The 13,755-nt window shown below is 40.3% G+C and overlaps 1 protein-coding gene across 1 annotated transcript; it reads left to right on the forward strand.

The window, feature by feature from the left end:
• Window positions 1-691: 691 nt before the first annotated feature.
• On the forward strand, window positions 692-8,366 carry LOC147689498 (G2/M phase-specific E3 ubiquitin-protein ligase-like). Its single transcript, XM_086940119.1, has 3 exons — window positions 692-703; window positions 4,015-4,187; window positions 8,144-8,366. The coding sequence occupies exons 1-3, from the start codon at window positions 692-694 to the stop codon at window positions 8,364-8,366; spliced, it is 408 nt and encodes a 135-aa protein (XP_086796245.1).
• The last annotated feature ends 5,389 nt before the right edge of the window (window positions 8,367-13,755 follow it).

Consider the following 13,755-nt stretch of genomic DNA (forward strand, 5'->3'; position numbering starts at 1 on the left):
AACAGGGTATTTACTATATCATACAGATTTTGGTGTTTTAAACACCAAGATCTACATGCTATTCTCCACAAACTAGCAATAAGTGTTATGTATCACAACCAATATTTATTGCACCCTATGGTAAAGTTATTTATCTGGTGCCTAAAGTAACAGGTAAACTTGTAATCAGGCCATCCGCCTAAAACTCTTGTTCTCTCAAAAATATATTTGGGGTCCTGATTTATGAAGTTACTGTTAAGAGTGCGGAGTCTTGAACTGCAGTGTGGAGATTCTGTACCGAGTACGGAGACTATGTCCCAAGTACAGTGATTAAACACCCTTGTGTGAAAAGGCTCCGCCACAAATGCCGAAACTCTGCATGCTTGACTTCACTGCACGTAAGTACCTTCGTGTATCAGGCTGTGGATTCTTGGATAATATGTTTTCTAGATTTTATGCAATAAATTTAGTTTCAGAGATATATAATAAATGTTTTATAGATAAGCAGAACGCAATACATTTAATTTATTTTTCTTGTTTAAGGTATGTGAAATGATGACTATTACCTTGCTGGGCAAGCCCTGGCCGTTTCCCTAGTTCACGGGGGCCTGCTCCTAATTTTGTGTCGCCTGTTTTGTATCAATGTTTAGTTTCTGATGCAAAAAATGTGAATTGCAGTTTGGTAGATGTGGTAGATCCGGATTCACGAGACATGTTGCAAGAGGTAAGGAATAGATAGTAAACATTTGTGCTGATGAATCTTTATCAATTTTTATTATTTTGTTCTCACATAGTTGAGGGTCTATTAGTCAAAAACATGCAAATCATGTGCGTTTAATTTTGTGGTTAATAGTTATTCATGCACCTTAGATTTATGTATAATTGCCATATGTACTAGAAACGAATATGAAAAGAAATGACACTCATCTATTTGATATGGAATGGGGTCAATCCTGAATGTCTATTCTCCGTCCTCATGAATCCAAATGTGGAGGTTGGGATACGCACTCCTAAGGTGATCTTGGTGTAATTTAAGTTCTTTAAAGGTGGGTGGTGCCCGTGAGGTTGAACCCTCTGTACTTCGGTTAAATGAAGATCTGTGATGCACTGTTCTCTCAAGAAAAGTGTCTCCCCAGAGCACTCGAAATCAAAAGTTCAAACAAAGTTCAATAACAGTTCAAAAGCATGTAGGTCACTTTCAAAGATTTTCTTTACTTGTTAATCATTTCATAATTCTTCTCATGGTATATACATATTCAACTCATTGGCCCAATGCATTTTTTCGGCTGTGCCCTTCTTCGGGGGCCCTGTGCAATTCTGTAATGATAATAAAGTACAGTTTCAAAAAGCAAGTTTCTAAACATTTGTTCATGTTAAATTATGCAAAGTCAAACAATATTCAACTCTTCTACACATGCAACGGAGGAAGGAAATTAGTGTTGGGCTGATTAAAAAAGAGGATGCTTATGATGAGAAAATAGATATGCTCTGTGGGCAATTGCTCGAAAGTGCGGGGAAATTGGGAGTGCCTAAGGATTGTCAATGGCGATGACGCTGGGAAAGTGCTCATGAAATCATGGTGTTCAAACCTGGTCAGGCGAGTGGGTTGGCGCACTGGTGTAAGAAAATATCTGCAACAAACGAAATGGACACACGTCAGGTGGCGGGTCTATCTGGTAGCATGTGACAGAAATCATCTGTCGAAATTCAATTCCGTTCGTTATCGTTATGAAAGCTTACCAAATGATGTATTCTAGGTCCGTCCTTGGAACACGGCGACCGGGAATACACAGAGGAGGGATTCAGAGCCACAGTTCGTTATACCTACAAAGATACTGAACCAAAACCAAGGTCTAGATTTAAATGTGGATCCCCTCCCGGTACAGTCAGACACTTACACGTGTCTAGTCTAATTTTGGTACTGACGAGCCTTACTGGGCGTCAACCGTTAGCTGAGCATTCTCATCTTTCGCATCAAATCCGGAAACAGGGTTCTTTGGATATATAAGATATTGAATAACCATCAATTTATACACAGGATCCATTTACCAACATCGCGCACGTATCGCAGCGACCTTTAGATGCCTGGGTCTCTCTAACTAGCCCTGAAGAGTCGTGTTGACTCCACTTTGAAACACGACGAAACACGTGTCGGCTGAATGTGGACCCAATAAAACGTCTTTTGAAACGAAAAAGAACACAAAGATCTGCTGTTGTTTGCTACCTTATTGCTATTACTGTGGTTTTTTTTTGTTACACACTATATTGTGGTTGCGAGAGCATTGCTGTGTATATGCCATTCACTTTTAGTTTGATTTTGCTTTCACTGGATGGGTGGTTGATTTCATTCCCTTTGATAATGGAATTACAATTTCCACAGTTGTGGCAGGCCAACGTGCCTTTGTATGAAGACGGAAGTTCTGTGGCTTTAGGTTTTAGTAATTCTTTTAGGTTTCTCGTCCTTTCATATGCGAATCTGGGATTCAAGGAAAAGATTCCCTTGAAATCTTCTTCCAAGGCCAGTAACGGCCAATGTTTAAGTATGGTTTTTTTAATGTTGTAACTCCTTGTGGAGTATTTTGAAATAAACACTGATCTCTGTTCCTCCCTTGAAGTGGATGGTGTCAGAAGTTGTTGTCTGTTCATTTGTTTTATTCTCTCCACAGCTGGTTCCAGTACGGCTTCTGGGTATCCCCGGTCCTTGAATTTCTTTATCATGTTTTCTTTTTTCTCTTCATATAATTGTGGAGAGGAGGCAATGCGTTTAACGCGTAGCAATTGAGAGTAAGGAAGATGATTTTTTAATGGGGGTTGATGAAAACTTTGATAGTGTAACAAGTTGTTTTTGTCCGTAGGTTTCTGAAATACTGTAGTGAGTAGTTTGTCATGGTCTTTGATGATTAGTACATCCAAGAAAGATAACTGTTTGTGATTGATATTATAGGTGAATTGAATCCGGTCATTGACATTGTTGAGTTCTTGAATGGCTGATGTTAGTTGGGTGGTTGATCCTTTCCATAATAGGAAAATGTCATCTATATATCTCTTGTACAGTATGAGATTGTCTTTACATGATTGGTTGTTTAGAATGTGCTCTGTTTCAAAGTAATGCATAAAGATGTTGGCATATTCAAAAAATGGGTGGTGTCCTTTATGTATGTTGGAATCTGTTGTACTAGTGGTTGTAAATGTTTGTCGATGAATTTTCCTACTGGTTCATGGATTGAGTTGACTGTAGAAACGATCGGCCGGAATGGAGGAACTGTGGGGTGTTTGTGTATTTTTGGAATCATGGGTACAGATGGATTTTGTTTGATCAGATATTCTTTTTCTTTATTTCCAATGATTCCTGTTTCAATCGCTTTTTGAATGATGGTAACAAGTAAAGAAAATCTTTGAAACTGACCTACATGCTTTTGAACTGTTATTGAACTTTGTTTGAACTTTTGATTTCGAGTGCTCTGGGGAGACACTTTTCTTGAGAGAACAGTGCATCACAGATATTCTCCGTCCTCCACACTGTTTTAAAGTTTCCAGGGCAACCTCTACGTATTTGCTACTCTCTCAACTGCCATACACAAATCTACATTCTTGCATCAGTGATCAATCAAGAACGTCCTACTGTTAACCCGATGTTGATCTATATTTCTGGATTAATACACTCAGTGTGGAATTTTGCAATTGAACTAAAAGAAAACCTACTGCCAAACACATTCAGGTACATTAGGCCATTGTGCTAGTCATCTTTGTATAATTCTCTTGCGCTCTTTCCCCGTTGGTGTTCCATTCAGCGAGAGAGTGTAGCTAGTGTAAAACTACAGTAGCATTAACTACAGTAGCATTTGATGATGTTTTAGTCCAATGACTGTTAAACTTTTGTAAACATTCAACTTACTGAACAAATATGTTTATTTAGCAGATGGCCAAGACAAATTATTCTGCATCATTAAGGTTTAGTTATTGTTTTTTTTGTTACAGTGAAAATATTTGTTGTTACTCTTTAATAAAAATATCACAATCTTAATTTTTCCATAGATTGAAGATGCTTTGTCTCTTGAAACTCTTCAAGGATTGATTCAAAAACACAGCACAATTCTAAGTGTGGCAGGTTGCTTCCGTCCATTTAAATCTCTGAATGACAAAAAGGAACTATTGGAAGATATCATCAATTGGTACATTGTGGGCAGGACTGTTCCTTCACTGGTTAGGTACAGTGATATTTATATCCAATGCATTATAAATCAATATCCTTTTGACTTTTCAATACATGCATGTCCATTTTAAAAAAGTAATTACTATAAATCACTGTCCATCCTAATGGCATCATACATATTCACACTGTCAGAAATGTTCCAAATACAGATTGTGAAATCAAGCACATCATGGGTTTCAAATATATTTTACATTTACTTTGTTTCAGTTTTTTATTAGCATTTTACAATACAACTTGTGCAGTCCTTCCTCCAGAGGGCATAAATAGAAGGCTAACAAAAGTTACAGGAATCCCAACAATCCCATAGGTTCAGCCCACGCAGCACAAATCAAAACAAAGAAAACAAACAGGAAGACATAAAAAAAGAAAGGCCTTCACTCCTCTCCAAATTCCCCAAATAGAAATTGCAATAAATATAAGTATTGGACTTCTCATATTCAAGTCTTGGCAGCCCAAATGGAGTTCTAAAAATGTAACAGATTCAGGGCTTGCATGTGTATGGGATAGAAAAGTAACGGCAGCCCCGTGAATAAAAACTTGATCAGCAGGCCACACATTTCCTCAACGTTTCTAAATGTATCCACCAGGACATTGAACAGTCTCACAGTTGTCCGAATAGTCTGAGATATCACATGAAGACTGGTGGAGGGTCAACTTCATTCAGATCCGCCGCCAGTGTTGTTTTAGCTGACCCCAAACAATTACTCATATTCAATTTATCAGCAATTGTTTCATATTTTAACAAGTTACAGCATAGTTACAAAGCAAAACCTGGTATATCCAAGTATCACTTTAAATTCTGTAATGATTTCCAGAAAGGGGGGACATGAGGACTTTACCACCATATGTGATTAAAGCTTCATAATAATCCACAAACTGCCAACAAAGAGTGTTGCCCTATTTTTCAAACTGAGTAGGATATAGATCTCAATCAAATCTCACTTTATAATGAGCTTCCCTTCCTGCTAGCGTGTGCAAGACTGTTTGGGAATTGCGCCATTGCGTAGACCGGGGCAGTACCATCTAACTAAGGCCTTCGATGTTATCTTAAAATTCTTGCAGAGGCAGACCAAGAGTTCGGACCGAGGGGAGTAGTATAATATTTAGAAAGTTGATCCTAACCCCAGGCCCTCCTGCACAAACTTCTCAACTGAAAGGAGATCTTTAAATCTCGGGAAGCTGCTTATTTTTTCAGGTTTGGAGAGACCAAGTACATCATTGAGTGTATCTTGTACATTTACAAGAATTTTCTATTGCAGGCTCCAATAGTAAAAGTATCTCTTTCCCCTGAAACCAAACAGATAGTATGGCAGCCCCTCCCTCCTACAGGTTAATAAAGGGACCTGGATCTATTGAAGGTTTAAATGATGTATTCAAATCAATGGCGTGGGTGGAGAGGGGAATGTTGTGCATGCAGATTTCTTAATAACCATGTCTAAACTATGAACGTTGCCTTTGTGAGGGTGCTTAAGTATGCATTCAAGGGTTGATCAGATTTTGAATTCCAAAACAGGTCCCAAATGTAGCATACTATCACCAGCCTTTTGATATGTGGCCAATGCTTCTCTGCATCTGTGTTTGTCAGAGCAACCACTTTACTATCGCCCTCATTTGGGCTACCCTGTGGTATAAGGGCACGTCCTGGTAGGGCAATTTGCCCACATGGTTCGGTAGTCATGTATATTTATGCCTGTTTATCAGAGTGTAGCCCGTCTGCCAGCCCAATAAAACAACTGTTCAACTGATTAAGGGATGCCAACAGTTTCCTGCAGACCAATATAGCATGTGCCTGGAAAAGATGGAGAACTAGAGGAACTCAGTTTATCTTAATGGAATTGAGCCTCACAATGAAGATAGGTACAGAGAGGACCCCCTCCGACAGTCCTCTCATATAACCTGAAGAAGTGGTGGAAAGTTAGCTTTGTAAAGGTCCTCAATCTTAGGAGTTAATATAACACCCAGGTATGTGCCTGCCTTATTTGTCCATTGGTACTGGGTGTGTAGTGCTAGTTCCTCAACCTTGCCCCAAGATAGTGTAAGCCTGAAAATTCTTGACTTTGCTGTGTTTACAATGAAGCCTTATACTGCCTCAAAGCGAGTAAGAAGGTGTTGAATTCAAGGGAAAAATCTTGAGGGATCAGTAAATGATTAGAGGACATCATCAGCGGACAAGAATGCTTTATGAATCCCCTGCCCAAAGGTTATGCTTCCGACCTCCTTGTCGGCCATAATGTGCTTCACAGGGTTCTATGCTTAGAGCATAAAGAAGCAGTGAGAGTGGGTAGCCCTTCCTTGTCTCGACCCATTGATACCCTCTCTTCTGCAATTCACTAGGATTTGGGACGTAGGATTATTGCAATTCAGCCAAACCAATGCTATAAATCCGGGACTAAACCTCTCTATAGTCCTAATGAGGAAGACCCAGTCCACCCAGTTGAAAGCTTTCTCGTGTCAAAGGCCACTATATGTCCAGGATCTTATTTATGTTGACCTTTTCCACCAGCTGTTATCATATGTCTGTCTTAATTAGACAAATCCTGACTGTGCTGTGAAACAGAGCTATTAAGCTTTACTGCAGGAATTCCAGAGCAAAATGTAACATCAAGATTTAACAAGAGTGTCTAAGGAAGCAGAGCTGGTGAAATATCTTTGGTTTAGGTGTTACTGTAACTAGGGCTTCACTCATTGTTATTGAAAGTTTGCTATTTTGCGGGATACTATTAAATAAGGTTGTGAAGTCTGGTACCAACACCGGTGGGTGTGTCTTCAAAAAATCACTTGTAATGCAGTTGGCCGCAGGGGCCTTGTGCATTTTAAGCTGCTTAATTGCTCTATTAGTTGGCAAGAGGTTCTATATTCGAATACCGCTGTGTTAACTCTGAACTGATTAGCTATCCCCTGTCGGTCCGACAATCTCAGGGAGTTCAGTGTACAAAACGTACCCCAGTCTGTACTTCTGTTTACGGGGAAACCCTTGCTCCAGCATCAGAAGCTGATATCCTCATTAAAATGAGTATGTTCTCTTTACAGTGGAGCATCAGGCAGGCACACATTTGTAGATTTAATTCAGAGCAATCACTGCGCCATGCTGTCTTGCCTCATCACAATATCTTTGCTCCGCCAATTAGGGTCACTGCTGATCCCAGCCATGCTAAATATCTGTCCCCTCAATCCACCAAGCGCCTTTAATGATCAACAGGCTCTCCCTTTAAGACTGCCTCAGAGAGCCCTCTACATTACTCAGCCACAGGGTCAGACATAGGCAGCCTGCAGCTGAGGTATTTTCTACTTATCCCCCCTTCCAGCAGTAGGCAGGGTGACTAACTATCACTTCTCAGCATAACGAAGGCCAGGGATTAAAATATTCTGTAAAAATTCCTAAAATGGGTTTGTGACTCCATACAAATTTGATATTTTATAGCAGTGTAATGTAGGCGTCACTTAAAAAATACTGAATCAATATAAGATGATTCAACATTTTATGACTGTAAACCAGGTGGTCTTTTCATCTAATGCATAAAATAACATTGTATTATGCAGGGTTGGCCAGGCCTTGCTAAAAGTCCAAGCACAGTTTCTAAGGTCCTATTCACACACTCCAAAGGCTCCACAGTTTGAAGTCGAAAATTGGCTGCCAAAAAGATCTGAAAATCAACAGTTTGTCCTTTACTAATGTGCATGCTGGATTTGGTTACTTTCGTTTAAAGAAAAGCTGCAGGTCATGTGCTACCTTGCTGCTAGGAAATCCTCACAAGACCACAGGAGAAATAGAATTTGCCTTTGTCAGTGCTCTCCAACCGCTAGCTTCAAATATTTCTATTTAGACTGAAGCTCGAACATAGGGCACTGAAGGATTTTTAGATGTTTCATAGACATACCTTAATTTTATAATAACTTTTACATTATAATTTGACCAATAGTTTGTCTATTTATGATTATTCTTTATTGAAGATTAAAGGAGGGGTTAAAAACTCTGGGAGAACTTCAGGCCATGGAAATTCATAAAGAGCTTTTTGAAAAGGCATTCATTTGGGTGGAACACAAAATCACCACTGATATCATAAATGGAATGTTTAACATTCAATTCAGTTCATCTGGCAGTAACCATCGTTTACAGGAAGAGCACATCATTGGTTACTGGAGAGATTACCTCCAAGATTGTGAAGGCAAGTGAAATGTTTTCATTATGTTACAGTTCAACTATTGATGAGACACATCAGTGGAAACTATAATTTAAAAAAGCCTATAGTGGGAAACATGGTGTCGAAGACTACAGAGATATACTGTAGAGAAAGAGAGTTAAGGAGGAACAGACCAACCCGTTTTATTTGTACCGAGTAAAATCTATAATAAGAACAAAAGGATCATGCATCCAAAATTGTAAACTCTATGCCTGCTTTATTTCAATCTTCATTTTGCACGATATGTCTATTATTAATGTTGTTCAAACTTAACTGTAGTGTCCTGGCAGTAAAATGTTAGCTTCCCCATTAGAATGAAGCTTCATGTACTGCATCAAGGAAAAGTAACACAAATCAATATAGAGCATGGTTGGGTCTGCCGTGTGGGTCTCTGACAGAGTAAAGCCTTTTCACAGGGGAGAGTGCAGCTACCTCCAGCCCAAAGCCTTTAAGAGAAGCTTTTTGGCTTGTCGCAGTTGTTTGTATAAACAGTGGTTTGTGTGTGTGAAGACTCAGAGAGAGTGTCAGATGCAGGTCTAGCTGCATGGAATACCTATGCTTACTCCAAGTTGAACAATGGGAAGACTTCTCATAAAGGGAGAGTAAGGCGAGCAGGATTGTGGAAATGGTAACAGACTCTCACACCAGATCTCAAAGTGTTATCTGTTGTTAACAACAGATAATCTTGATTTGAGGAGATTTTTGTGAAATGAAGCACAGCAAATCAGCAGGGGTTTTATTATTCACATATCAACAATTACTGAAGTATATTTTAGCAGATGAAATAAAAAAATCACAATCGTTGCAGTAATCACAATTTTACTAGTTTGACTCATATTTCTTTTTTCTTTTAGAGCTTGCATGTGAAGCCAAATTAAAGGACATTCTGTGTTTTGTGACTGGTGCTAACACAGTTCCACCACTTGGCTTTAATCCTCAGCCATCAATAGACTTTCTGCATGCATGCGATGGCCAAGTCGAAATGTCTATGTTTCCAGAGGCAAACACCTGTGGAAATGTGTTGCGCCTCCCCCTTTTAATTTCTTATGAAGAATTAAAAAAAAACATTGTCTTTGGGATACTGAATTCTCCAGGATTTGGACGAGCCTAATGATCATATTGAAATGAGGGGTATAATGTATACATATACGACAAAGTAGTTATGGATTCAAAGGATTGATTATGCTGTTGTCGCGGGAGGTGAGAGTCTTGTGGCAGCATACGAAATGCAAGGGCATTGGACTTCTGTGAAATCACCTCATAGCCACAGGGCAGGTCTCTGTGCCTTGATAATAGCGCATTTCTTCCCCTTCCTGTATTCATCATGGCAAATTAGAAAATGTATGGAAAGAAATATTTTCCTGAAACTGTCAATGTTTGTTTTTTGCAATGATTAATAAAGTTTTTTCTAAACCATCATTACCAATAAAACTACATTGGTTGTCAATAAATAAAAGTTCTTCAGATTGACTGAGTTCTTGGTTTCATCTTTTTAGTGTGTCTTATGTTAGACCCTGTTTGGGTGGCCACTGGGCAAGCCGGGGCTACTGGGCCTGAGGCCTGTGGTAATTTACCTCTCATGTAAAAGGCTACAGTGAACCTTTGGCTGTGCAAAGTAGGCTATGTACAATCTCTTTAACACTCCACTCTCAATTGTAGCAATGGCAAGCAGTTACAGGCTTATCAGTGAGGTAGTGTGAGGGTATGTAAACTCGAAAGTCATCTATTGTCCTTCAAAGCAGTGACTGATCATGTAACTGATAGATTTTCTTTGCTTATTAAAAATAACTCTATACAAATGTAAAACGTAATGCTTCACAGATTATAGCTACAATTATTTTACTGAGCTACTGTGCCTTGTGCCCTAGTCCTCCTCTCACAGGTGTTTCCATCCTTCTGGGTTCGAGCTCTCTAGTGTTAGTAACAAGGGTCAGGTGGTGATTATCATTATGAACGGTCTCAAGTAGACGCGTGTGACAATTCTCACCTGAGTGAAATTGGTTCAGCACTCAACCTGGAACCTGAAAGCAGTCAAGAACACAACTACTGCTGTTTTTTATAATAGAATAGACAATAAGGACAATCTGCACATAAAAACCTTGTGCATCAGAATATGGCAAATATATAATATTAATCCCAGCACTCATACTATCAAATAAAAAGAACATTATAAAAACTAAAAACATATTTTTTATTGCACTTACATACTATTGGTAATGAATTTGCTTAAATCATACCTACAGCCTTTATGGAAAATATTAGCAGCTTTACAATTATTATATTGGTGTGAGTAGTATTGTCCCTAAATATTTTACGCCAATTCATATCGTACCACTGAATACATTTGAAGTTTGCACTTGTAGGTCTGTTTACAACTTTATCATCAATAATTCTCTTTGGAAATGTTTGTGGAAGTTTGTGTTTAGTCTGACATATCTGCTTCTAACACATTGCTCTTTGAAGAGCTGAATGGAAGTTTCATATGCTGCGTTGCTGTTTGTTGGTCTACGTAAAGCCTAACTGCCTGAAAAATAATATAACCATCTTGCACACTCTGTTGAGTATTATCACCATTCAAAGCATTCGTTTTCTAGACCCTAAGCCTAGCAGGTACACACTCTACTGAGTAACATGCATGCGTCATCAGAAAAGAAAGCCCTGCCACACATGTCAGTTCTTATGACATGCTGCTCTCTCTTCCGAGAGCTGACATGCAGATAGGTGGTTCCAACATTTGGTCTGAGGATACAGCAGGTAGCGGCTGAGGCCTCTACCACTGTACTTGGAGGAGTACTGACTCCAGTGAAGACACAGGCCTTCGGCTTTCTATAAAACTGCTTCTGGACTTGAATTATCGGTCCACCGATCAGGCTGCATCATCGAGAAAATCTTCTGTTGCAGCAACGGGAGGGTCCTACACTGGAACCTGCACACCCTTCACCTTTAGGTTTGAAGATTGAGCTTTAACAGTTTTCAAACTTCCTCACAAAGTATGTGATGTTATTCTGACAGCCAGGCGTATCTCCACCAAGTGGGTATATGCCAGTCCGCTGGGATACATTTGTTGCATGGTGTTTATCTAGAAACATTAGTCCTCTAACTGCTCCCCTTTATCAGGTTCTCCTGTTTGGTCTATTCTTGGCCCTGCCGGGCCCTGCTCTTGACACAGTTACTTTCAGGCCATTGCAGCCATTTTTTGGTTGGAAGGCAATCTTCTTTGTTCAAGGCACCCTTTTCGGCTAGGTTCCTGAAAGGTTTGCAACATACATTTCCTTGTGTCTTATTGCGTGCACACTTTGAGTCTTTGCATAATTGCTCCGGCCATTGATGAAACATCAAGACTGCTTTTTTAGTGCCCATTACATCGGCCAGAATGGTCAGCGAATTATAGCCACTCTATGTAAACTCTCCCTACACTATCTTCTATCTGGACAATCTCGTACTTTCGGACACATGCCTCCTTACTCCCGAAGGTTGTGACTCCTTTCCATGTATGCCAGAGCATCAAATTTCCTCACCTTTTTTCTCCACTTCACACTTCAGTTCAGACTCCATTGTCTGGACCCAAAAAGAGTTGTTGTTTCTAACTTGATCGCACTTAAGAGTTCCGGGTGTACAATCAAGTCTCTGTGGAATAGAAAGGTGCTAGGAAAGGGAAGGTGCAGAAATGGACCATCTCAAGACGGATAGTGCTCAGCACAAATAACTGATACTTATTGGGCAAGAAGCAACCTCCTGAGGGCTTGCTTGCTCATCCACCAGAGCCAAGGCTACAAACATTGTGTTAGTGTAAGGAGTCCCTGTCCTGGTTATCCCTGTCCTGGTTATCAGGCAGGCAGCAACATGGGCATCTCTGCAGATGTCTACCAAACACTATTGCCTGAACAGTTAGGTCTGTCATGACGGGCACTTGGTCCACTCAGTCTTGTAGGACTTCCTGGTTTAAACAAGCTTTGCGTATCCACCTCCTGGGAGGCATTGCTTGGGTTTTGTATTCTAAGATAAGGAATATGTAGCTAGAAGTCTCCATCAGATGAACAAGTTATCTACCGTTGGTAATGCCTTATCTGGTTGAGTACCTATGTAGACTCAGATTGCTTACTGGTCATTCCATCATCCATGCTCGCTGAACTGATTACAGTGTAAGGGTCACCATTCTAAGGGCCTTAGAATTTCAGTTCAGTTGTCAGTCTTCATCATGGCTCTGCACGCTTGGCATGGAAAGTCCCAAAAAGAACTAACATCAGCGCTCCAGGGTGGCACTTATGTAGGCACCGCGCATTGCATTGCCGGCATAGACACAACAACACAGAGCTGGACGAGGCCATCTCAAGCGAACTGCTTGAAAACATCTGGATCTAGTCTGACATCTGGGGAATATTCTATGGTTAGGAATCTGCAGCTAGATAGAGTCTGTACCAGATAAGGCATTACAGAATGTAAGAAACTTCTTGTGAGAAACAGACTGCAATGGTTAGAGGGACCAGGTAGGCAATGGCACAATAAGATGGGTGAGGCAGATAAGGAGGTAAGATCTCATTGGGACCAAGTGATGAAAATTACATTATTGTGCAAAAGGAAGGTAGGAAGCATGAATGTGTTTAGAAATCAAGTCACAAAAACACAGCAAAGTATGAACAAAGCATGATGGGAAATAGGGCCGATAATGGCACAAGCTAAGTTTAAAGAAAGGAAAGAAAAAAAACAGCTTGCATGGGATACTCCGAGTATGTACAGGGGAGTGGAAGAAAGAAGTTGCACAATATTAAGAGTAGGCCAGGAAGAGAAGTCGACTATAGTTCATAACCTGTTGAGGTGGGATGAGGTGATAATACCAGGATGGATTACTCACTGGAAGTTAAAGGACTTAGGGCCAGATGTAGGTAAAAGGGATTTTCCGAATTCAGAATACCGAGGCGGGCCGAATCGGTATCCTGAAATCGGAAAACGAGATGTAGGAAACAAACAGCGAAATAATACCGATTCGGTCGGCATCGGTAATGTGAATCGCTACGTACCGAATCGGCACGGACCGATTCGGAAATTACCGAATCGGAAATAGCCGAATCGGCTACCACCGATTCGGAAATAGCCGATTCGGTAAAATCCGAATCGGCAATTACCGAATCGGAGGTATGAAAACACACCCATGGCCAAAAAGCCCATAGGAATGCATTGAACAAACCGAATCGGTGAAATCCGAATCGGCTTTTACCGAATCGGTAAAATCCGATTCGGATTTCACCGATTCGGTAAAAGCCGATTCGGTAAAAGCCGATTCAGCCAATGAGGTGGATCCCCCCTCCCCCACCCAAACAGGGAGTGGCAACCCTGGCAGGTGCAGCTAATTAAGAACTTTCTGGAGAGCCAGCCTGAGCTGAA

The sequence above is a fragment of the Lissotriton vulgaris genome, chromosome 10, assembly GCF_964263255.1.
Source record: "Lissotriton vulgaris chromosome 10, aLisVul1.2, whole genome shotgun sequence".
Taxonomy (NCBI): domain Eukaryota; kingdom Metazoa; phylum Chordata; class Amphibia; order Caudata; family Salamandridae; genus Lissotriton; species Lissotriton vulgaris.

Coding starts and splice junctions, on each gene's coding strand:
- LOC147689498 (XM_086940119.1), top strand. Junction 4,188..8,143: donor ACTGTTCCTTCACTGGTTAG/GTACAGTGATAT, acceptor TCTTTATTGAAG/ATTAAAGGAGGGGTTAAAAA.